At 41.9% G+C, this 26,793-nt stretch overlaps 1 protein-coding gene across 1 annotated transcript in view; it reads right to left on the reverse strand.

Moving 5' to 3' along the window:
* Positions 1 to 307: 307 nt before the first annotated feature.
* stt3b (STT3 oligosaccharyltransferase complex catalytic subunit B) overlaps positions 308 to 26,793 on the reverse strand; it is a 111,076-nt gene continuing 84,590 nt past the window's right edge. Inside the window, exons 6-16 of the mRNA XM_033013297.1 lie at positions 26,501 to 26,599; positions 23,132 to 23,278; positions 16,635 to 16,683; positions 15,042 to 15,196; positions 11,476 to 11,687; positions 9,441 to 9,628; positions 7,309 to 7,480; positions 3,523 to 3,696; positions 3,324 to 3,437; positions 2,791 to 3,003; positions 308 to 2,098 (exon numbers count right to left, since the gene is read on the reverse strand). Of these exons, the coding sequence (XP_032869188.1) occupies positions 2,018 to 2,098; positions 2,791 to 3,003; positions 3,324 to 3,437; positions 3,523 to 3,696; positions 7,309 to 7,480; positions 9,441 to 9,628; positions 11,476 to 11,687; positions 15,042 to 15,196; positions 16,635 to 16,683; positions 23,132 to 23,278; positions 26,501 to 26,599 (1,604 nt within the window). The 3' untranslated portion in view covers positions 308 to 2,017. The remainder of the gene's footprint in view (positions 2,099 to 2,790; positions 3,004 to 3,323; positions 3,438 to 3,522; positions 3,697 to 7,308; positions 7,481 to 9,440; positions 9,629 to 11,475; positions 11,688 to 15,041; positions 15,197 to 16,634; positions 16,684 to 23,131; positions 23,279 to 26,500; positions 26,600 to 26,793) is intronic.

The raw sequence follows: 26,793 nt of genomic DNA on the forward strand, positions 1-26,793 counted from the left end.
GCTGAAGGCAAGTATTGTAACATACCTACAATATTCCAAATGCGGCCTTACCTGCTCCTTGTAGAGCCTCAACATTACATCCCTTGTTCTGGATCATATCCAGGGATCCCACCAACAGCCAGCTACACCAGGTCAAAAACAAGGAGAGGGGGCCAGCAGTGTTTAGTTGGGATGTATTTTTCACAACTTGGAACAGTTTTCAGGCACAGTGCAAAGCTACAATGAAACCACGCATGCAGACATAAACTCGTGCATCATGTTAGAATTGGATAAAAGACGACGGTTATCTTTTTTTCTTAACACAAAATTTCATTTTAACATTTATTTTGGCTACGGTTGAACAACAGATCAAACTGAAAACTAAGCAATACGTAAAAATGGCTTTCCCGTGCCTTTGTCCTCACCATAAGAAATAAATGCAGTCATAATTTTAGTTTACTTTAGACCACAGAGACTAACGTCACTGTAACCATCAGTCTGAAATGTTAAAAAAAAGTTGGGAATGAAGACAACCCCACACCCACTCAAACAAAATGGTAAAGAAATTACAATCCAGAAGCAGCAATAAGGCATGTACTGCACAGTTTAATTTACAAATGTTTCCAAAATACGGTACATACTATTCTTTAATTTGTTTTTACACCAATAGCATTTGCAGCTATTTTTTTGCATTGAAGAGCGCTGCATACATAGAAAATTACAATTTTAACCCTCGCGGGAAGAAGGGGGAACATCAACTAACGGTTTAGAGCAAGTTTCATCCAACAGCCTTCATTACTCACTTGTTATCTTATGGTAAAGGAATTTTTCTAAAGGTTGTATCAAGACTGGGCCTTCTCTACAGAGAGGTAAAATGACAAAAACAAAAAAACCCAACAGTAAGATATGTCTGCCTCGGATTTTACCAATAGTGCACAGATCCTCTTGAATTGCTCTCAGATTAATATATTAGTTTATTTTATTTAGAAAAACAAAGAAACGTGTTTAAGCCTGAACTAATCAAAGGAGAGAAAAATAGGCTTTGGTTGCTTGCACTAAATCACCCACCAGTATCAACTGCTAACTTCAATGACATCAAATGAGCAGCGGTGAATAAAGCTGGCACACAAACCTCTCATAAACATTTAGATCTAGCAACCAAAGATGAATTTCTCTATGGAAATGTTTTGCAGCCTGGAAATGTCAATAATTCTCATTAAGAGGCCTACCGTTCTTTAAAAGGCAATATGAGGAAAAAGCAGAAAGAAAAGGGTGTGTCAATGGGAACGAAATGAACATGCCTGCGGCAAGGAGGAAACCCTCTCATTTTTTAATCTAAAAGAAAGAAAGCACAAGTGCCTGCCGGCTTTCTGCAGTGGAAAGTTCTTCACTGATCCTTTTGATCCTCTTGCTGAATTCTAAACAACCCACCTTCCCAAATCAAACACGCGTCCATCTCATCGGGAGGGCAAAGTGGAAGGAGGATGCTGGCTAACCTCTCGTCCTCTTCCTTCAGGTGGAAATGCTTGTTTTTTTTGCCAACAGTATACAGAGCTAAAAACACTGTGCCCATACAAGTCTGGATGATGCCAAACAACCTTGTACAATTAACTTATCTGAAGTCATTCGTTTTCACCATCTAAAATTAACCTCACCCTAGCAAAACAAACCCTTCCCCACTGCCCCGTTGAGATGGTTGGAAAGTACACATGTACAGGCAAAATAAAGAGCAGGGTTCTTTGGTGCAGTAGGCCCATTATCGTTTTTATTTTATTTTTTTTATTAAATGAAGGATAATATGTACCAATGATAATTCTGCTGCTACCCCTAGACAGCAGCTCTCTGCCTTGCCAACACAATCAAATGTGGCTCTATAAAACAGGTGCCAATATACAACCAATAGATTTTCGGGGCTGACACTGTTTAAATCTCTTGAGCAATGCATGCAACTCTGTGTTGCAATTGAATCCGATTGCAGGTAAAAGGCAAAGACTGGTTGTCATAGGACAACTGCCTGTTGTCGGGACTGGCAGATGATTTAGTTGGTCTTCCTGTTGGGTCGCTTGCCTTTCTTCAGTGCCAGTTTGTTCTTCACATACCCACGCTTTCTTTTAGAAGTCTAGGGCATAAAGATGAACAGCATTATTAATTGTGTTGCTTTAATGCCCATATATACAGCGTCGCACATTCATTAGAAAATAAAGGCCTTCTTCCAGTCTTGCCACAATTCGTTCTTTGTCAGGGACTGGGGGAAGAGCGATGGAAGGAAAAGGCAGAAGGTTGGCAGAAACGCTTGGCATTTTCTCCCATGAACGTTCAAATAAAAATACGAATAATATTCTGTTGAAACATGTCTTGAAAAATCAAAAATAAATAACTGTAGGTGCTTAATTGATATGCATTAAAAATCTGGTTTTAAGCATGCCCAGGAGTTTCCACAATACCAGATTTATCAAACTCGTTAGTTTTTCCCAGTATCATGTACTAGCGAACTATCACAATCACAAGTTGAATGGTGTGAGATAAGGTAGCGTTTACTGGAATAAAATGTCAATGACAGTTTCATTGATGAGAGAGGAACAAAATCCCCCCCCTCCCCCAGGGCAAATTACTTCTCCCCACAAAACCCTCACCCACTGGGGACACACATGGCACTTGCCCCAGGATAGAGAAGTAATGGGAAGAAATTATATCAATCTTCTCTTCACAAGCCAGACTGCATTCAGCAACACACTGGATTTCAGGAACATTTTGGCAACTGAAGCAAGCCTTTATTATGTACAAAGTTCAGTTTTTAAAAGCCTACCCCACCTTTTTTGATAAATACTTCTGTTTGGGTATTATGTTAGTTACTCTTGGTTTATGGTCAAGTTTCTCTCTGTTGTCCAGCTTCTTGACTTTGTAAATTCTCACTAGCCAGTGCTCCGAAGTGAAGGCTTCTTCCAGATGCTTGAATTTGATGTCTTTGTTACCAATTTCGGCATTTCGAGTGCGGTCGAACCCTGGAGGTGTTCTGAAATCCAGCTGTAAACCAAAACACGTCTGTGACATTTGCCATATCTCCAAACCAATTTGTAAGCACTCAGAGCGAGGAGGGACCCTGCGAGGGAGGAGGGACCACACGAGGGAGGTGGAGCGTCGAGCGCTTAGGGGGACACGGGCTGCCGGGAGCTACCCAGTGGGGGCCGCCGAGAACCAAGGTGCGCCCGGCAGGGGGCCGCCTGCTGCCTCTGTTTAAACTCATAGTCAACTTCTCAAAAAAGGTACTAGGGAACTGTTCGAGTGAAACGATAATCAAAATACCAGCTGCGTTGTAAGTAATGGCATTCATAATCCCCATTCACCTGCATCTCTCCAAATCTGTAGTAGGACATCTTGTACATTAGGCAGTTCAACAATGTTGGCGAGCCAGCTTTATCGACACGGAACTCACCCTGGGGTGTGAAGTAGTCACTTTCCTAAGGTTAAACATCACAGTTTATTAGCAATGCCGCAGAAAGCCTTCAATTATACAAGTTCTTTAACTAAAAGGCATCACTGTACCCGGATATCTTTTGGATGTTCTCCTTCCGCTATCCTGACCATCCAAAGAAACTTGTTGATGTCATCGCCAGAATAGCCGATCACTCCGCCGAATATAATGAGAACATAGTCCACATCCAGACTCCGCATTATCTGATAGGCAGCACTCTCATTGGAGGACATCGCTTTTCCAACCTGAACAGTAAGCACGCTCAATGTTAGACTCCCTTTGTGAAAATGACTGAACACGGCACGGCAAATGACTGAACACTTCTTTTAAACCCACTGAGTCACACTTCCCACACTCCTTTTAAATCCACCAGGGCCCCAATTGCCACTCTTCCTTTAAACTCACTGGTTCCCCATTCACTACATCCAATCATAGACAATAAGAAGGGGGAAACTGGATTCTACCAAATTCTACGAAAGGCAGATTACTTTTTTATTTTTAAAAAGGTGATTTTAGTAAATGGGGAGGATTTAGGGCTCCTCATTTAGGGCTTGGCAAGCACTCATCAATGGAAATAACATGTTTTTGCAATGGAGTTGAAATACAACAGGTAGAAAGTCTTGATGCAATAAAGGGTTTTGACAAATCCTTCACCTGTAACATCATGTACAGTTTTAGTTTAGTTTAGAGATACAGTGCAGAAACAGGCCCTTCGGCCCACTGAGTCCACGCCGACCAGCAACCCCCACACATTAACACTATCCTACACACACTAGGAACAATTTACAAATTTACCAAAGCCAATTAACCTACAACCCTGTACATTTTTGGAGTATGGGAAGAGACAGGAGATCCCGGCAAAAACCCACGCAGGTCACGGTGACAAGTACAAACTGCGTAAGATCATTCAAGATAGAACCCGGGCCACTGCCGCTGTAAGGCAGCAGCTCTACTGCTGCGCCACTGTGCCGCCCAGGTCTGGTCTCTTTACTAAGGAGGGGAATAGTGACTGTGAGGCGTAACCAATATTTGTAAACCTGATTCTTGGAAAGAATTGACCAAGTTATGAGAAAAAATTATGTACAATTGATACATATTCTTTGCTGTTTAGGAGAATGAGGGGTCATCATGTTGCAATGAATGCTAGGCATGCTCTTACTGAATGGTGCAGTAGATTTTAAACCTATTTTCACATGCCATTCTTCTTAATTCCATGTCATATGTAAAACTAAAGCTCATTATAGAAAGAACTAACTTCCAAATAAATAAGTGCCGTATCTGAAGGTTAAAAACATCATGGCAGATACAGCAAAGAATATGTAATAATAATGGATGGGATTTATATAGCGCCATGTATCAATTGTACATCACTTTTCCTCATGTCAGCCAATTCAAAAAAGGGTGGGGATAACCTGGCACCTAACATCCAGTCTGCCTAAAGAGGTGAGCAATTTTTCGAGTCAGTAAGCCAGGACTGTAAGGACACTTCTTCCTTCAGGCAAGAAGAGGTACAGAAGCTTGAAAGCACGCACCACCAGACTCAGGGACAAATTTATCAGGTTTCTGAACAGTCCTACCATAGGCTTGGATACTGTCCGATTCACCTCTACCCATTGCGGACATTGGACTTTGTGTATGGACCTCTGGCACATCAATGCTGAGAACTTGCACTCTGTATCTTCCCCTTTGCTCTATCTATTGCACTTGAGTTTAACGACTCCATTTATGCCTAGCATTATCTGATCTGATTTGATAGCATGCAAACAAAGCTATTCATTATATCTTGGTACACGTGACAGTAGTAAATCTAAACCTAACAGGTTGCCACTTGGAAAACTATGGTTTAATAAATGAAAATCTGATCAATTGATTAAAAGAGAATATCTGATGAACTTTGATTGAGTGCGATGATAGTTTGTGTGATTGATAATAAGATACCTATTGAAGGATGTGCCAATCTTTAAAGATGATTATAAAATGCTGTTAAAAAGAGACTTTGGAATTTTTAAAGTAAATAACAAACAGATTACCAATTGAGGGTCTTGAGATTAAATGGATAATGATTACAGGGGATACACAATTTGCTAAATGATTCAAAGTAGATAGCAGTGGTGAATGGTCCTTTCAAAATTGAGAGAAGTATATGATATGTGTAGGAAGGAACTGAAGATACTGGTTTGCACCGGAGACAGAGACAAAATGCTGGAGTAACAGCGGGACAGGCAGCATCTCTGGAGAGAAGGGATGAGTGATATTTCAGGTCAAGACCATTCTTAAGACTGAGAGTAAGGGGAGAGGGTGTAATTTGTTCATGATCTGGTGTTAGAAAACAGTTACCCATTTCAATGGATACTAACAAAATGGACTTTGGGATAAAGTACATATTTATCAATATTACAAATGGCGTGAAGCTTGGAACTGTAGTAAGTGGTGGGCAGCAACCACTTCAGCAGGAGGTAAACCGGTAGACTTGGCAGGTGACAGACATTCACTGAAGGGATGTGTGAAATTATTTACTTTAGTAGGATGAATATGGAGAGTCAATTTTATTTAAATTGGTTTAATTATTTAAAACTACAAATTTTAAAGCCAATTCAATAATATGGATCTATTGATGGATGTGTGCCAATCTATGTTGTTAAAAAGGCACTGTATATCCGGTTTATTGTTGCACTATAACAACAGTCATGTGCTACTGACAACTATATTTTGCACTTTGTATCTTCTCCTTTGCTCTCTCTATTGAGCTTGAGTTTGACTTGGCTGTATTTATGTACAGTATTATTTGATCTGATTGGATAGCGTGCTGTATGTTCCACTGAAAATCTTCCACTGTACCTCGGTACACGTGACAATAACAAACCTAAACCAGTACAAGAGATTAAATAGAGATGATTCAAGAGTTATAGGACTTGCAATAATTCTTGAATGAAATGACTAGGCAAAAGTTGGATTGTTCTCCTCGGAACTGAGCAAGTGGAAACTGTACCCACAATCACAATGAATGAAAACGATGCATATTTCTATAATTAGCAATGCTGATTATTAGAACAGAGCATAAAAAGATGGGCCAAGCAAAATCAATAACATCATTCAAAAAGCAAGCTCATGTAAAGGATACTTTTAACAAGGCCACGCGGAAAGAAAGAAACTAATTGGATAACTATATTGAAGAACAATGCTTCTTGAGATACTTCTTGCATGTGTGAGAGTACCTGCCTCTACCCCCATCACTCTCTCACCAGAGCATGCCAGATTTCGACCACTGTCTAAAAACCCCACCCAAAAACAACTAAATTAGCATGATAGGGTTTCATACAAAGAAAGCCTTGCTGACCATCCATGCCCTGACGACATGTAGTGATAAAAAAATTGGTTACTACACAAGAGTAAACAAAATGCTGGAGTAACTCAGCCAGTTAGGCAGCATCTCTGGAGAACATGGACAGTTGACGTTTCTGGTCGAGACTCTTCTTCAGACTTCAGATTGAAGAAGGGTCTCAACACCTTGTCACCTATCCACGTTTTCCAGAGATGCTGCCTGACCTGCTGAATTATCCCTGCACTTTGTGCCCATTTATGTCCTGGCGACGTGAGACACAGTGAGCTAAATATCTCCTAATGTGCTGATGCAGTCCATGATTCTATGAACATGTATTTAATGCACCTTTTGTGACAAAGACATTGCAAAATATTTAATGACCAATCAATTTATTTGTAAGCCATGGCTATTATTGAGAGATGGTGGGGACTTGGGTCAAACAAAAATGTCACTCCCGCAAGTAAACGTCCCTAAAGATTCACTTTCTCTTAAAATTAACTCCCTGGACCAGCCTGTAGCTCATTGGACTACTTACCAGTGCAATATGGCTGTTGTTCCACGTGTTATTATCTACTAGCGTTGTCCGATTCGCCATTCCTGCAATCTGATACCCGTAATCCCACCAAGACATCACTCGAACATGGTCATCTGTATTTTGTCGCAACCAATAATATGCCTCACGGAAGTCATCGAGGATGTTGCGTGTTCTTTTTTCAAAATAAATGTTAAAATGATTATACCAATATGCATTTCAAATTAGATATGTAGAGAACTTCAAAATATTCAAAAGTTCAATACGTATACAGCTCTCTATCAACAATTTACTACATTTATTTTATTTTAAGTCCTTGGTATATGTGACAATAAACTAAACTAAAGCTGGGACTTTTTCCCCTTGCAGCAAAGAGGTTAATGTTCAAAAGGCATAGGAGCAGATTAGGCCATTTGGCCAATCAACTCTATTCCACCATTCAATCACGGCTGATATACCTTTCCCTCTCAATCCCATTCTCCTGCCTTCTCCCTGTAATCTTCGATACCCTTACTAATCAAGAATTATTATGACCTTATGCTTTATAAGATTATAAGGAGTATAGATGGGGTAGAAGATCAGACTTTTTCCCAGGAATGGAAGTTTATAAATTGTAGGAGCAGAATTAGGCCATTCGGCCCATCAAGTCTACTCCATCATTCAATCATGGCTGATCTATCTTTCCCTCTCAACCCCTTTCTCCTGCCTTTTCCCCCATAACCCCTGACACCCTTACTAATCAAGAATCTGCCATTCTGCTCTTTAAAAATCCCCATTGACTTGGCCTCCACAGCTGCCTATGGCAATGAATTCCAGATTCACCACCTTCTGACTATTCTGAGGCTATGTCCTCTAGTCCTAGACTCTCCCTCTAGTGGAAACATCCTCTTCACATCCACTCTACCCAGTTCACTATTCTAAATCTAAGACAAAAACTAAAGTACAGATTTAAAGTGAGAGGGTAGAGATGTTTAGAAATCTGAGCTGCAGGTTTTCCCCACACAGAGGATGGTGGGTGTACAGAACAACCTGCTAGAGGAGCTTGCACAGTCAGGTAAAATAACAAGGTTTAAAATAAATGTGGACATTTACATTGATAAGAATTAATGCGATTAATCTGGAAAGACTACAGTGAAGATTTACGAAGATGTTGCTAAGACTTGAGAGCCTGAACTATAGGGGGAGATTGTGTAAGATAGCATTTTATTCCTTGGAGCCTAGGAGGATAAGGTGTGATCTTATGGAGGCGTATAAAATCACAAGGGGAATTGAACGGGTGAATTCACAGAATATTCCAACCAGGGTAGGGGAAATCAAGGGCATAGGTTTATGATGAGAGGGGAAAAATATAATAAAAACCTGCGGGACAACTTTTTTATTAATGGGTAGTGGGTATGTGAAACGAACTGCCATGAGGGAGTTAAGATAGATACATAGCAACATTTAAGACACTCGGACAGGTACATGGATAGCAAAGGGTTAGAGGGATATGGAAGAGGACTAGCTTATATGGGGTATCGTGGTTGGCATGGACAAATTGGGCCAAAGGGCCAGTTTCCGTGCTGTATGACTATGAAAGATTAAAAGGAGAGCCTAAACACAGGCAAATAGAATTACCCCGGTAGCTCAAATAGGTGTTTTGATTGGCATGGATGTATTGGGTCAAAGTGATTCTTTCTGTGCTGTATAACCCCATGAATCTACAATGCCATGAGATACTTAAATTATTACATCCTGGGTGACTCCTTACCCTAGGGATACAATGGATTTGTATTACCTTTTGGCATATATCTGCTCCAAAAGTTGCTAGACAATAAAATGTTCAGAAGAAAGAACAAGACCATACATAAAGTTGTATCCCAAGGGTAAAGAATGCCTCACCACTAACTCCACAAAATATTCTTAATTACCTTACAACTACAAAGTTTTAACAATTTATGTCTCCATTTTACTTTTTGTAATACCAGAAATCCCCAAGGGTAGTAATGATTTGAAACAATACCTTGCCTATAAAAATGCTATATTTTTTCAATGCTACTAATGAAATAATGATCGCAACCCTAGCCAAAATGTCATCCAGAAAATAAAAATCAATTAACAAATATAAAAATAATTGAAATAAACTAATTTCCTACCCATCGTGATTGTATGATGCCAGGACAACGCTGGGGCTTGAGTATGCATTGCTTGTAACCCAGGTACAGTGTACAGCAAACATCATTAATAACATCAGCATCAGCATGGTAACAATACTCTTGATATTTGGACCGAGTCCCTCTTCAGTCTTCTCCTGTTCAGACACATGCTTTCTCACCTTGCCCGCCTATGGGAATCATTGACAGACTGTCAGAATTTTTTTTTCTTCCAAAAATATCACATTGAACGTTAAGACAAAGTGATGGCAGTTATATCACACAGCACATTTTCCACTTCTTACAAGATGGCAAAAGTGAATTATTTTGCAGACAAGGAAAACAATGTTTTAAGTAAAATGTATTAGAATAATTTATACAGCAAATGCTGTCCTGACTATCCAATTTAAATAATAAAAGGGAGTGCTCAGAACAAATAGACTTGCAACAGTAGTTGGGAGAGATTTATCTGGAAGAATACAAAGCATATGCTGCATTGTGATCGTCAACTTGAATCTGTAACGCTAGCTGTGAATTGTTTAGAGGTTTTAACAAATCAGTGCATATCAAGCAGAGCAAGATAAAGCTTGGCAAGTGTGATCTGCAGTTGATGCTGAGGTGCAGCTGGCTTGAAACCACATTTGTGCTTAAATACCGAATCCATTTGCTATGGATGGATAATGAAAAATATACCGTGCAGAACTGAGTCCTTTGCATGATCTTTGCAAACAATAAGCAACTTGAACGTTCAAAAGTATTTGAAATGTCTTCTGACTGACTTGCTCAAAGCTATCAAACTATTTCTTAAATGGTAAAGTTTGAGGGGAACAGACAAGGAGAGAAACTTTAATGTGTGACAATTAAAAATGGGTACCATTAGATGAGATCATAAAAATAGGACCCCAGCAGCCTTTCTAGATGTTCGGATGCACCTCCTTTAACTTCATGTATTGCATAATATTTCATATCTCCTTACCTCACAGCCTTTTTGTCTTCTTTTCATCTCCGACCACCCATATACCAATTAAACCCTCCTTCAACTATCACTTGCCTGGATTAGTCTTGCCCCTCCCATCTCTCTTCCAGGCTACAGTCAGTCTGATAAAGTGCCCCAACCCAAAACATCACCTATCCATGCCCCCCCAGAGATGATGATTGACCAACTGGGTTACTACAGCTCTTTATCTTTCCTTTCATAAAAAAGCAGAATGGTTGAAAATTGTATTTGACACTATGAGAAGAATTACAGATTCAAGACCTTGACGGAGTCATTGTTGGAACATTGTACACAATTTTGAGTGTTTTATTAGAAGAAGAGTATGGACACGGTGGCATAAGCGCATGTAGATTCATTAGGACATCGACGCTTCTGAACAAGGACTTGATTCATTTTGGGCCTCCTTTCACAAGACTATTAAAGAATGACTTCATGAAGGTCTATGTAATGTAACGAGGGAAAATAGTGATATGTAATCTCTGTAGGTTAGCAACAGCCGAACAAATATGAACCTATATATATCACTCACAAAAGTAAGAGAAACGGTCCTTTACACAAATCGTGGCTAACTTGTGGAATTCTCCATTGCAAGCCATTGTCCATAAATTATTCTAAGAGGGAAGAGATGATGAACCATGTGATAAGTGCCCATCTTGTCAGCTCTGCACCCAACTCTTGAAATATTCCTGATAAAGTACACATCCCCAAACTTTGATTCTGCATAAAATGGTTCATCTTTAAATAAAATTCAAACAGAAGACATGTACATCAAAAAATGGCAAACCTCCGGGAAGTGTAATGAACACGAGGTTACTCTATTATTTGTGCTTCTTTCTCTTGACATTAAAAAAATAAACGTGCCTCGTTTAAACCCAACACCAATGCACTTCTGGAATTATAAAAAGACCACAGATGTTGGCATATCCACAGCTGCCTCGCTGGCAGCAAAGAGAGTTTTAGAAGTTTGACAGCAGGAACTTGGCAGAAACTTGCATCTAGTGGTATCATGGAAACATATTCATCTGTGTCCCTTTTCCTTACCTTGTCATAGAGATTGCCAGAATTCCTCTTATCATCTTCATCGCTGCTGTCTTCAACAGGTGGATTTTCCCTCTGTGTGTCGTCACCCAGGTAGTGTTCAAAAACGTTGGAGAAAGCAATGGCAGATAGCATGCAGACAACTGGTGTGAGAGTCAGCATCAGGCGTACCATGACTCCAGCAAAATAAACAGCACTGATTGCATAAAGGGCAACTGTGGAGAGATTAGATTCCAGTGTCAGCTAATGCTTCTCACTTTCACAACAGTTTATCAAAAATTGCAGCAGGATCTTGATCTGTTGGGCAGATGGGCTAAAGAATGGTTAATGGAGTTCAATACAGATGAGTGAGAGATGTTGCATTTTGGGAAGTCAAACCAGGGCAGGGCCTTCACAGTGAATGCCAGGGCTCTGGTAAGTGTTGTAGAGCAGAGGGATCTAGGAGTGCAGATCCATAGTTTCTTGAAAGTGGCATCATGGACAGATAGGATGGTCACTAATGCCCCTGTCCCACTTAGGAAACCTGAACAGAAACCTCTGGAGACTTTGCGCCCCACCCAAGGTTTCCATGCGGTTCCCGGAGGTTTTGTCAGTCTCCCTACCTGCTTCCACTACCGGCAACCTCTGGCCACCACCTGCAACCTCCGGGAACCGAACGGAAACCTTGAGTGGGGCGCAAAATCTCGAGAGGTTTCCGTTCAGGTTTCCTAAGTGGGAAAGGGGCATTAGGCTTTTGGCACATTGGCCTTCATCAGTCAGAGTAATGAGTAAACAATACGATGGAACTTTATTTATCCCAGGAGGGAAATTGATCTGCCAACAGTCATAAAAACACAAAATACATGAAATTAAAGTAACGAGTGGAAAGGATTGGGGATTTGCAAAGATTGGGGGGGGGGGGGGGGGGGGGGGTTCAGTCTCAGTCTACCCCACAACAGAGGGGAGAGGAGTTGTACAGTTGATAGCCACAGGGAAGAAGGATCTCCTGTGGCATTCTATCCTGCATCTTGGTGGAACCAAGTTGGTAGGTTATGTTAGAGTTGTACAAAACATTGGTGAGGCTATATTTTTAGTATTGTGTTCAGTTTTGATTACCCTGTTACAGGAAAAATGTTGCTAAGCTGGAAAGGATGCAAAGAAGACTTACGAGGATGTTGCCTGGAATCAAAGTGCTGAGCTATAGGAAGATGTTAAGCAGGCTAGGCGTTTATTCCTTGGAGCGCAGGAGGGTAAGTGGTGATCTTATAGAGGTGTGTATAAGATCATGAGAGGAATAGTTAGGGTAAATTCACAGAGCCTTTTATGTATAGTAGGGGAATCAAGATCAGAGGACATTGGTTTAAGGTGGGAGGGGGAAACTTTTTGTTTTACATAATGGGGCGGTAGGTATATGGAACAAGCTGCCAGAGGACATCATTGAGGCAGATACTATAACAATGATTAAAATATAATTGGACAGGTACATAGATAGGATAGGTTTAGAAGGATATGGGCCAAATACCAGCAGGTGAGACTAGTGTAAATGGGGGGTGATGGTCGGCGTGGACAAGTTGGGCCGAAAGATGTCATAAAAGTGAAATTCCACAATGTCACAAAAGTGAAAACAAGTTCATCCCTTTTCCCCTCCCAAAGTCAGTGCTTGAAATAGCCATCACCCCTGGTAACTAGCATGGAATGTAAAGGAGCCACAATGTATAGAGAAATAAATTGAGTTCATTTTGCCAGTTTACAAATGCATATGCCTACTCAGTGTACATTGGCCATTTTCCAAATTCACACGCTGGTATCTCAAATAGCAAAGCAGAACTAAAGAGTGAGAGCTCTAGGAACTGAATACATTGCGTAGTTTTCTTAACCCATTCACTTTGGAAATTATCTGCCCTAAAGGGTGAACACCTTGGCTCAGATACAAGAATTGTTTTTAAAACTTGAAAATAAGAATTAAGGATTTCAATGAACCGTAGGAAAATAAATTAATCAGTGCTCTTCACTTCTCTATGTTTTTGCCCTGGTTTTCAGACAAACAAAATGTCTCCAACTGCAAAATAGTAAATTTAATTCACAACCATTTGACTGAAAATAATCAAATCAGTTCAGGAAAATATTATATTTTCAGATATCTGCGATCATTTTAAAAGCACATGAACATTTCCAGATCTATGAGTTGACCTTTTTCTCCAACTAACAGCACATTTTAATCAAATTTAAATGACTGCAGAAAACGAACGCCTTTAAACACATGTCACTTGTTGGGGTGGCACAACACTGTTTATCAAACGAAATGAGCTCCAACTGGTAATGCAGCAATCTGAGTGTTCAATCTGCAGATCTCAAGGAATCGATTTGGCACAAGCATTTACATCCATATTATCATGGTTCACTTATGTCTCTTGTCTTATGCTGATAATTATTTTTAGAGATATTAAAAAGTATTACATTTCTGCAAATATTGGTGCACTCTAATCATTAAAGGAGGTTAATTCACAAACATTGCGAATGCTGGTTCAGTTGAAGCTGACATATCAGGATTCACGACACTCACAGCAGAAGCTCTGATCTTAAAAACATCTCTCAGGAATAGGCCTTCCATTCCAAATAACAATCATCACAAGAATGCCATGAAATCTATTACTTACAAAGAGTGAAGTTTTCTCACACCAACCAATACATTGTCAACCATCTTGGCTAGGAAGAAACTAAATCAGACACTGGATGCCCATAACCCTCATATTACTTATTTGTTGCTTATATGCATCAGCACCCAAAGAGATTATTGGCACGATCCTTGCCAGACTACCAGTAGGCAAGTATCTCCCTCTATGTTTCCTCATCAGACTACAGTTGAATTCAGGAAGCAACACAGACACAAACCTGTAATCTTTCTCTGAAAACCGTGTCGATGGAAAATCAAAGATAGACACAAAAAGCTGGAGCAACTCAGCGGGTCAGACAGCATCTCTGGAGAGAAGGAATAGGTGACGTTTCGGGTCGAGACCCTTTTTCAGACAGAGTCAGGGGAGAGGGGGACGAGAGATATAGATGGCTTTGTAGAGTGATATAGAACAAATGAAAGAGATATGGAAAAAAGGTAATGATGATAAAGGAAACAGGCCATTGTTAGCTGTGGCCTAGGTGAGAACGAGTACAGACAATGAGACTCAACAAGACGACCTTGAAGCTAGTACGACTTGGGTTGGGGAGGGATGGAGAGAATGGGAAGGGGAATTAAAGTATTTGGCAACCGGAATTTCAGGTAGGTCCAGGCGGACTGAGTGAAGGTGTTTAGCGAAACGATCATTGTGGAACAAAACGAGGGTTATTGAAAATCAACCTTATAAAATAGCCTTCCTACATAATGTCTTCCCTCCCCATTTTTTGATTTCTGCGCTCTCACATAAAGAATATTTTCAACCGATAGACGTGAGTTACAGCATAATTCTTGAGCATAAATTAGATGAAAACTCTGATGTTACAAGTAATTAACTACATACTTGGGCTTTTGATGCAAATCTATCCTGCATTTTTTTTCCAAATTGGAAGTCAACCTGATAACTGACTCATATCCTTACCAAACACTCTTTCATCATTAATGTTTTTGATGCAGAACCACAGGCCAGCTGGGAATGTGCAGACCAGTATGTGAAGATCAAAAAAGAAGGAAACCCATGTTGTAGGTTGATGCTCAGACACCGAGGCAATGATGGGAATGTGGATTTTTGCATACCTATAAAATAAATCAGAAAGATTAGCTTGCACACATTTCACTTACAGAATGTCCAACAGAATCAAGCCAAATTATATGTAGCATCTTATCAAGTCTGCATTGTGTTACATAAGATTCCATAACATTTTCAACCAAATGCAAACCTCACCAATTCTTTCGGCTCATATGATGGGCAATTTGATACCATTTTCAAGATTTCTTATTCTTAAAACTACCTTTATCCAACCATTGCACTTTATGTATTTATTTGAAAATCCCATCTTTTTCCCATAAGAGAACTGTTACATTGTCTGACATAAATTGTTCCCACAAGATGAATAGGAAACAGGATGAACCAAAACTAATATCCAATCCTGTATCAGTAATTTTTTTGTGTAGTTTAATTTCGAGTTGCAGCATGGAAACAGGCTCTTCAGTCCACCGGGTCCACACCGACCAGCGTCCCTTCCCACTAACACTATCCTACACACACTAGGGACAATTTACATTTACACCAAGCCAATTAACCTGTCTTTGGAATGTGGGAGGAAACCAAAGATCTTGGAGAAAACCCACGCATGTTACGGGGAGAATATACAAACTCCGCACAGACAAGCACCCGTAGTCAGAATCGAACCCGGGTCTCTGGCGCTGTAAGGCAGTAGCTCTACCTTTATGCCACCGTGCTGCAGTTGCAAGAGAAATTACAGGTAAAGAATTCAAGCCCTGGTTGTGTCAAGTCATACAGTTCACGATTCATTGCTGTGGTATTAACAGGAATTAATGGGGATCTCCTGTATCAAGTTCCCTTCCTGATGTGGAGATATATAAATAATCCTTTTGATACTCACTTGATCGAAACTCTAGATCCCTCAAATTAACAACTCAATGGGAATCCCTTAAATAGAAAGACTAGTGGCAGCACACCACTTTCTCAGATAAAGAAAAGAGAGCACCTATTGGCTAGGCAACTAATGCCCATACCCATGTCTGAATGAAGATAGATGCATTTGAATCAAAAACAGGTGACAATACTGACAGTCAATCGAACAAAATGAACAATGAGCATTAACATGAGTATCCCCAGGTAAGCTGTTTCAATTACTAGTTAAATGTCCCAACAAGTCACTCCAAGTGGCTTTGTAGGATCAGCCAATCCCAAATATCTCCACCACTACGGAAACAACCATCTAGATGAATATTCTGAGGGGAACTATGAGAGGTATACACTCAAATTAAATAAAAGCTAGACTTTCATTAAAGTGCTTTGATCTGAAAACATGCCACTACTACTGGTTCAAGTTAAATATGTCAAAGACATTTAAACTAAACTTAAAACAGGACTATCCAGTCAAATCAGCTCTGCCTGAAATGTAAGTGCAATTATCATGATTATAAACATTGCTCATTTGATCCAAGCCAAACCCAAATTTAAAAAAAAGGTCTTAAACATTCTTACCCTGTATCCCAAAGTGAATAGAATCTTCCACTCCATGGCGCAATATATCCTGAAACAAAAACAGCGGCAACACTTGGAAAAATGTTTCTCCACTTACAGTGTATATACCATATTTCCCGGCAATGAAGACGCACCTGCGTCAAAGACGCACCTCCATTTTGAGTTGCTAAATTTTGTAAAAAGACTGGCGGGACATAGAATTTCTCACGCTCAAAAAAAATAAAGAAAGTAACAATTCAATTTGCCCAAGGCTTCCAGATCTCCTCCATTCTAAAAGACTGAATGGGTGGGGGGTGGAGGGTGACGGCAGGTGGAGAGATGGTGGGAAAAACGGGACAAGTTGAATCAGTTGTGATCTTATTGAATGACAATACCAATTGAGGTTACTCGCGCTTTCACAGGAGGAAGCTCCATCTCCCGCTGTCCTGTTATCCATCGCTCACTGACCCGCTCCGCTCTATGATTAGTGCGCTTGAGCTGGTCCCCTCACTGTCCGGTCTACATTCAAAGACACGGACAGGGCAGTGAATGCCATGCAGTGTCACCCAGCGCAGCAAGTGAGGCCATGTCCTGGTCCCGCGGCAGTCGGAATTTAAGGATTTGCGGGAAGCGGTTGATATGAGTGAGGCCGGCGAGCGGCAGGAGAGAGGTGTTCAGACGGGGAGCACTACCAGAGGTGAGCTGGCCAGCAGAAGGTACTGAGGTGGCGACCGGTTCCGCTGTCCGGTCCCGGCAGCCGCTCGCAGCCACCCAAGCTACTTCCCTCTCCGGCCACAATGCGGTGGCTCCGCGCCCGGAGCGCCGCAGCAGCAGTGAGTGAGTTGCTGGCATGATCCCAACCCCCTCCTTCTCAACACTCCTGCCCATGCTGACCCGGGCCAGACTCCCCACACGCTGTGAAAGGAACTCTTTGCCCCCCCCCCCACCCCCCAGCGGCGCTGTCCTTTTACAGCCGCGCCCCATCAGTTGCCAGCAATGAGGGATAGACTTGGCTATCCCTCAATACAGCAACATCGTTTTTGATGTTGCTGTATTGAGGGATAGCCAAGTCTATCTTTCTTGACTAACACCCTAACCTTTGGCCTACAAGATGCAGGTAAATTTTCGTGACTTATTTTTAGGTTAAAAAAAAATAGCGTCTTTATTGCCGGGAAATACGGTACCTATAACTCCAAACATTTACCATTAGAGAAAGAGTGGCGGCATAAGTCACTGGGCGTTCAAGAGCAGTAACAAATATAAAATAAGAAATATCTGTTCCTTCTAATGATGAACAATTTAATTGGTACAAATCCTTTCCAGATAAATTTTCTCCAAGACCTCCTCTTGACCTCAGTAAATCTCTGAAACTGCTCAATATTTAGCCAATCTTACCCACACAAACACTCTTACCTCAGAATGAAAGAAACCTTCTCCCAGATTTATGTTTATTCATAAATCTGATTCCCAGTTATTTGCTTAGCTCTTTACAAGATTTACATTCCACTTATCCACAAATCCTACAGGGAAACAGCTTCTTGAAATGTACTTCAGCTTGAGTCCTCCTCTACCATCTAACACATTGCTTTATACCTTTCAACACTTCAAATAATAATAAATTGGTGAAATTGCAGGTAACGAGGTAGGATATCAAACAGTTGAAAGTTTGGGTGGAGAAATGGCAGATGGAGGTTAATTGACACAAATATGAGGTGTTGCCTTTTCAATGTCAAATGCATGAGGAAAGTTTACAGTAAATGGCAGGCACTTTCAGAAGCAATGATTTATAGAGTGATCCTGAGGTGCAAGTTCCACTGCTCCCCGCACAAGTGGTTAGGATGGCAAAGAAGGCACATGGCCTGCTTGCCTTCATCGGTTGGGCCATTGAGTATAAAAATTGGGAAATTATGTTACAGCTGTATCAAACTTTAGTTTAGTCACATTTGGAGTATTGTGTGCATTTGATAAGGTCCAAAATGGGAGATTAGTGGGCAAAATGAGAGCACATAGTATTGGGGGTAGGGAGTTGACATGGATAGAAAATTGGTTGGCAGACAGGAAACAAAGAGTAGGGATTAACAGGTCCCTTTCAGAATGGCAGGCAGTGACTAGTGATGTACCATAAGACTCGGTGCTGGGACCGCAGCTATTTACAATATACATTCATGATTTAGATGAAGGGATTAAAAGTAACATTAGCAAATTTGCAGATGACACAAAGCTGGGTGGCAGTGTGAACTGTGAAGAGGATGCTATGAGGATGCAGGGTGACTTGGACAGGTTGGTTGAGTGGGCAGATGCATTGCAGATGCAGTTTAATGTGGATAAATGTGAGGTTATCCACTTTGGTGGCAAAAACAGGAAGGCAGATTATTATCTAAATGGAGTCAAGTTGGGGAAAGGGGGAAGTACGATGGGATCTGGGGGTCCTTATTCATCAGTCACTGAAAGTAAGTGTGCAGGTACAGCAGGCAGTGAAGAAAGCAAATGGCATGTTGGCCTTCATAACAAGAGTTGAGTATAGGAGCAAAGAGGTCCTTCTACAGTTGTACAGGGCCCTAGTGAGATCATACCTGGAGTATTGTGTGCAGTTTTGGTCTCCCAATTTGAGGAAAGACATTCTTGCTATTGAGGTAGTGCAGCGTAGGTTCACCAGGTTAATTCCAGGGATGACAGGACTGTCATATGTTGATAGAATGGAGAGGCTGGGCTTGTATACTCTGGAATTTAGAAGGATGAGAGGGATTCTTATTGAAACGTATAAGATTATTAATGGTTTGGACACGCCAGAGGTAGGAAACATGGTCCCGATGTTGGGGGAGTCCAGAACCAGAGGCCATAGTTTAAGAATAAGGGGTAAGCCATTTAGAACGGAGATGATGAAAAAAAATTTCCTACAGAAAGTTGTGAGTTTGTGGAATTCTCTGCCTCAGAGGGCGGTGGAGGCTGGTTCTGGATGCTTTCATGAGAGACCAAGACAGAGCTCTTAAAGATAGTGGAGTCAAAGGATATGAGGAGAAGGCAGGAACGGGGTACTGATTGTGGATGATCAGCCATGATCACATTGAATGGCGATGCTGGCTTCAGGGGCCAAATGGCCCAATCCTGCACCTATTGTCCATTAAAAACTGATTTCAAATTATTATTTTCTTCTTTGAAATGTCAGTGACTATCTTAGCTGCCTGTAATCAGTGACGGCCAGTAGTGATGAATAGAATTCCATTTATTGTCTCTCAGAGACACTGGTCCTGTCTGAAATACTGAAGCTAAATCCTAATAACAATGTGAGTTCAATCTGCTTACAACAGAATTTTCCCTACTGCCTCCCCTGATTTAATCTGGTATCATGCTTTTTACAAAATGATAAATCAGAAATGCAATAATCAATGGATATAAAAGTAATCTTCTTTAACCAGCTGTTCCTAAAGCCAGGATATCTTCATTCAAGCTTTAAAAAAAAAACCATTATTCATTCTCTCAATTATATTTCACTTCTATGTTTTTAAAATTGACTCACAATTGTTTTTTGAAAATTATTTCAGCAACAAAAAGGACAAGAACAGGATAACAAGTGAAGGATTTGTGTAGTGATGGTTATTGATAAAATATCGTATTCATCAGGAACATATACATTCAAGAAACTTATTTTGAAAGTCATGATGAGGCATCACCACCAAGATAGCAGGTGGACAAAAATGCTGGAGAAACTCAGCAGGTGAGGCAGCATCTATGGAGCGAAGGTATAGGTGACGTTTTGGGTCGAGACCCTTCTTCAGGGTCTTGACCCGAAACGTCACCTATTCCTTCGCTCCATATATGCTGCCTCACCCGTTGAGTTTCTCCAGCATTTTTGTCTACCTTCGATTTTTCCAGCATCTGCAGTTCTTTCTTAAACCACCAATATAGCAAAATACTTTGCTGCACTAAAGAATGAGGTACCTCTCATATTAAAACAAATATTTAGTTTAGGGATACAGCACGGAATCAGGCCGTTTGGCCCACTGAGTCCACGCTGTCCAGCAATCACTGCACATTAACACTATTCTACACACACGAGGGACAATTTATAATTTTACCAGGCCAATTAACCTACAAACCTTGGAATGTAGGAGGAAACCAGAGCACCCGGGGAAAACCCATGCAGGTCACGGAGAGAATATACAAACTCTGTATAGACAGCACCTACAATCAGGATCGAACCAGGGACTCTTTTGCTGTAAAGCAGCAACTGTACCGCTGCGCAAGCATGCCGCACAAATGAAATCCAAGTTGTTCTACTATTGTATATGATCAGGCAACTAGAGCGAGAGGTGGGAGTAGGAAACATAGACATAGAAACATAGAAAATAGGTGCAGGAGGAGGCCATTTGGCCCTTCGAGCCAGCACCGCCATTCATTGTGATCATGGCTGATTGTCCCCTATCGGTAACCCGTGCCTGCCTTCTCCCCATATCCCTTGACTCCACTAGCCCCTAGAGCTCTATCTAACTCTCTCTTAAATCCATCCAGTGGCTTGGCCTCCACTGCCCTCTGTGGCAGGGAATTCCATAAATTCACAACTCTCTGGGTGAAAAAGTTTTTTCTCACCTCAGTCTTAAATGACCTCCCCTTTATTCTAAGACTGTGACCCCTGGTTCTGGACTCGCCCAACATTGGGAACATTTTTCCTGCATCTAGCTTGTCCAGTCCTTTTATAATTTTATATGTTTCTATAAGATCCTCCCTCATCCTTCTAAACTCCAGTGAATACAAGCCTAGTCTTTTCAATCTTTCCTCATATGACAGTCCCGCCATCCCAGGGATCAATTTCGTGAACCTACGCTGCACTGACTCAATCACAAGGATGTCCTTCCTCAAATTAGAAGACCAAAACTGTACACAATACTCCAGATGTGGTCTAATACCATGTGCTCTAATTTTAGTCACCAGTCTCCCGTGCGGGACCTTATCAAAGGCTTTCTGAAAGTCTAGATACACTACATCCACTGGCACCCTTTCATCCATTTAACTTGTTACATCCTCAAAAAATTCCAGAAGATTAGTCAAGCATGATTTCCCTTTCATAAATCCATGTTGACTTGGACTCATCCTTTTACTGCTATCCAAATGCCCTATTATTACCTCTTTAATAATTGACTCCAGCATCTTTCCCACCACCGAAGTCAGGCTAACTGGTCTGTCATTCCCCGTTTTCTCTCTCGCTCCTTTCTTGAAAAGTGGGATAACATTAGCTATCCTCCAATCCACAGGAGCTGATCCTGAATCTATTGACCATTGGAAAATGATCACCAATGCGTCCGCTATTTCTAGAGCCACCTCCCTGAGGACCCTGGGATGCAGACCATCAGGTCCAGGGGATTTATCATCCTTCAGTCCCATTAGCCTACCCAATACTATTTCTCGCCTAATGAAAATTTATTTCAGTTCCTCTACCCCCTTAGATCCTCTGTGGTCCAGTACATCTGGGAGATTGTTTGTGTCTTCCTTAGTGAAGACAGATCCGAAGTACCTATTCAACTCTTCTGCCATTTCCTTGTTGCCCATAATAATTTCACCCGTGTCTGCCTTCAAGGGACCTACATTTGACTTTGCTACTCTTTTTCCCTTAACATATCTAAAGAAGCTTTTACTGTCCTTCTTTATATTCCTGGCCAGCTTCCCTTCGTACTTCATCTTTTCAGCCCACCACTGACGTCAAACTAACAGGTCTATAATTGCTAGGTTTACTCTTAGAACCCTTTTTAAACAATGGAACAACATGCGCAGTACGCCAATCCTCCGGCACCATTCCCGTTTCTAATGACATTTGAAATATTTCTGTCATAGCCCCTGCTATTTCTACACTAACTTCCCTCAAATGTCCTACGGAATATCCTGTCAGTACCTGGAGACTTTTCCACTTTTATATTTTTCAAAAGTGTCAGGACTTCCTCTTCTTTGAATCTCAGTTTCCATTGCTACTCTACTTGTTTCCCTTACCTCACATAATTCAATATCCTTCTCCTTGATGAATACCGAAGAAAAGAAATTGTTCAATATCTCCCCCATCTCCTTTGGCTCTGCAGATAGCTGTCCACTCTGACTCTCTAATGGACCAATTTTAACCCTCGTTATCCTTTAACTATTAATATAGCTGTAGAAACCCTTTGGATTTACACATTTGGATATCCCTATTACACTTGGCCATATGCTCCTATCCCTTTGTGAGCTCCCTTTCCCGTTAATTCTGGGGTCATTAACCATCCCTTTACTCTCTTTCCCTTTAACTCCGTCCTCGACTATCCCATTTGATACCCCACCCCCCTTATTCAGTTTAAAACCACCCGCGTAGCAGTGGCAAACCTGTCTGCCAGAATGCTGGTCCCCCACCTGTTAAGATGCAATCCGTCCCTTTTGTACAGTTCCCCCTTATTTAACTTTACCCCTTACTCCAAAACAGAACCCAGTGATCTAAGAATCTAAATCTCTGTCCCCTGCACCAGGAACACATAGGTGGCACGCCACGTACATGGACTCACCTGTATAAGTTAAGTAAATAACACTTAGAAGCACCACTCCAGCTGCAAGAGACACTCCCAAGAAAAACAATGTCTGGAACTCCTGCTTTGTCAGCTTGTCTCTCAAATACTGCAAGAAGGCATAGGCCTGCAGCAGGGCAAATACACCTGATTGCAAGAGAACAAGAGGGTGAAATGATCTACACTCCCAAAGAAGAGGTACAAACATGTTAAAAAATAAAGCCTGTAACATTGTTCAATTAGTTTCTCAACCCATGGCCCAAGACATTCAGCATTTATTTTGCCCAAAGATAGACACAAAATGATGGAGTAACTCGGCAGGACAGGCAGCATCTCTGGAGAGAAGGAATGGATGACGTTTCAGGTCGAGACCCTTCTTCAGACTAAGTCTTCGGTTTAAACCAGCATCTGCAGTTCCTTCCTACATATTTATGTTGACCAAGCTTTATTTCAATAATATTATATTCCTTGCTAAGCTGGAATATAATATCCCTCCCCCCCCCCCCCGTGTTGATCGATTAGAAAAATGACTATTAAAGCCAAACCCAATTAGGAAGGAATCCCAGTACAGGTGCACAACCTTTTATCCGAAGATCCAAATAACGAAAACCTCCGAATAGCGGCCATTTTTTCGGTCCTTGAAGAAAGGTCCTTGAAAACGTTCACCGAGGGCGGCCCGCAGAGGTGACAGCGGAACCTCCGGTCGGTCCTCGAAGAAAGGGGAACTAAATCCCCATTCATAAAAGGGAAGGTGAGGGTATATTGCGCGGGAGGGTTAATAATTGACAATCTGCTGCTGCCTGCCCGCTGAGTTAAAAGGTTCCTACGGTAGACTCACGATACACAGTGTTTCGTGAGTCTTGCGTGGGAACTTTTTAACTCAGCGAGGCAGGCAGCAGCAGATTGTCGCTCGCTTCAGTTTCACCCCACCTACACCCCTCTGCTTCCCGGCCATGTGTGTGACCCCTTCCCTCCCCTCTCCAGCTCCCCGCCCATTGCACCGGCGCGGGGGCTTTGCACTGTCTTCAAGTCGGCGATTGCAGCAGGACCGTGCCAGTCACCAGAGACGTCAGGACCAACGGGACACCGACCCCCAGGCCCACCGCAAGCACGGAGATCCCAGAGACCCACAGCCAACAGCAGCCCAGCCCCGCTCCAACTACAGAGGAACCTGGGTTGCGGATGACGGGGCGCAGCTCGGGGCATCGTAGTAGCCCATCGGGGAGCGGGTTCCTGTTGGTCTTGACGTCTCCGGCCACCTGCCACCCTCCGGGAACTGTACCGCCCTTGCAGGAGAGTGGGGTTGTTTGCTGTTGCAGAGGGAGGGGGCAAGGGCGGTACAGTTCCCAGTCTCAGCTCCTGTCCAGGGGGGTGGCCGGAGACGTCAGGACCAACGGGACACCGACCCCCAGGCCCACTGCAAGCACGGAGATCCCAGAGACCCACAGCCAGCAGCAACTCCAGCCCAGCCCCGCTCCAACTCTAGAGGAACACGTAGGGGCAGAAGCTGATGGTGTGCAAGGTACGTCTTGTTCTTGGGGTGGCGGATGAGGGGGCGCAGCTCGGGCTGTGGGCAAACTGCCACTTGTCGCCGTAGCGGCCCATCGGGGAGCGGATTCCTCTGGAGTTGGAGGGGGAGGGGGGTATTGTGCTGTTTGATCGCCCCCTGCTATCCCAGGGACAGGGAGACACAGCGGCTTTTTAGACTGGTGGGCAATCACTTCCAAAGTTCTGCCCACACAGTCAGTACACCTCTCCTACACTGCATTTCATACAAACATTTATTCTGCAAGAAAAAACTACATTGAAGACTCAAACTCGCGACCGAGTTTACTGCCGGGATCAAGGCGCAAACTCGCGACCTTGCGGATATGAGCCGAGCACTCTACCACTGAGCCAGCCATTAAAATCTACGCTAAAAACATTCCATTCCTAAGACCGACAAATTCTGAATTACGAAAAGTGTCTGGTCCCAAGGCTTTCGGATAAAAGGTTGTGCACCTGTACTGTGAAACTGGTGTACTGCACATAGGCTGCCTTGTATGCTTCATGAGATCATGGTCGCCTTCTTGTTAAGGCTTGATTGCACTCATTCTGATCAGAGGGAGACTTGAGTGCATCTTAGAAGAGCATGAGAAGGTGGAATGATGGAGTAGTGAGGGAAGCATGGGATAGCTTGTATTAATATTATTTTAATCATTAAAATTGAACTAAATTTGTAAACTTGTGTATTTCTTAACAAACTGATAAAAGCTGAATTTTAACTGCCTACAGTATTTATATCACTATAACACGAGTGGCACCTAACAATATTAATCTAGGAGTCATTCCCGAAACGTCACCCATTCCTTCTCTCCAGTGATGCTGCCAGTCCCGTTGAGCTACTCCCAACTTTTTGTGTCTATCTTTGTCATTATAATAAAGTTGTGCTTGGTTGACCAAAGCAATCTCGATGCACCATGTCACTCCAATGAAACGGACAGAGTTTTCAAGTGTGACTCAGGTCTAACCTAGTGTCGGTCCAGAAGGCAGATCTTCTAGCACTACTATTGAGAAGTTCCAAACATTCACACCAGTAACTGCAACGTTGAAGTGCAGTGGGATGCCAGTGGCAATGTGCAACTCTGCATTTCCACACTGTTGTGCGATAGTCCCAAACCTATGTAAAGTTGCGAGGGACAAGTTTGGCATTTCCACGTGGTGGTGTTGGGTTTTAATGGGAAATCTTAGACCATCATTTCCTAGCTCTTTTCTGGAACTTGGGCCTTGGGGGTGGGTGTAAGAGTTACTACTTTAATGGCAAAGTAATCCTTTAAATGGTTGCATTCAATAGTATTTAGTTGTCAAACTTAATCCTATGTAAAAATAATTATTAGCAAGTGCAGGCAAAATGACATATTTTTCATTCTGGAAACTCAACAACTTACTCAGGTTTTAAGTGATATATAAAGAGGGCATTAACAGGGTGTTTAGAGTAAATACTGCCATTTGCACAATTTAACAATGTCCACTTGACATAGAAAGCCAATTCAAAAATCAGCTGCTTAGAAATAATTATGTCAGAACTGTGGTTGTTAAGACCTCACCTCTGACATCTTGTACCAAATCCACCCTGAAAGCACAGCATAGGGCAAACGTCCTAGATTTGCTGCATCTTTAATAAGATAACCATTTTGAATTTTCAGCTGCTACTTTCTGGATTTATTATGCTGAATGCTTTTCTGAAGAATTAATTAATATAGCCAAAGGAGGAAAGAGCATGACTAACTAGGATTTATGGCATTCATACTGTATGGTTGAATGGCTTGCAGCCTAGGATTGCAAAATTCAGAGCCAAGTTGTTCTGCACTTTAAAATGAGGTCACTTACCTGCTGCCGCCATGTGTTCACTCGTTCGGATTGGTTGAAACCCCACAAATGGCACTTGCATTGATAAGATCAAGCCAACAATGTAGAAGGTGCTGTAAGCTGTGAAAATTTACATTTTAAGGAAGCAAATGTTATTCATAAGTTCTAGGAGCAGAATTAGACCATTAGGCCCATCAAGTCTACTCTGCCATTCAATCATGGCTGATCTATCCTTCCCTCTCATCCCCATTCTCCTGCCTTCTCCCCATAACCCTTGCTAATCAAGAATCTGCCAATCTTCGCCGTACAAATAT

The sequence above is a fragment of the Amblyraja radiata genome, chromosome 2, assembly GCF_010909765.2.
Source record: "Amblyraja radiata isolate CabotCenter1 chromosome 2, sAmbRad1.1.pri, whole genome shotgun sequence".
Classification (NCBI taxonomy): Eukaryota; Metazoa; Chordata; class Chondrichthyes; order Rajiformes; family Rajidae; genus Amblyraja; species Amblyraja radiata.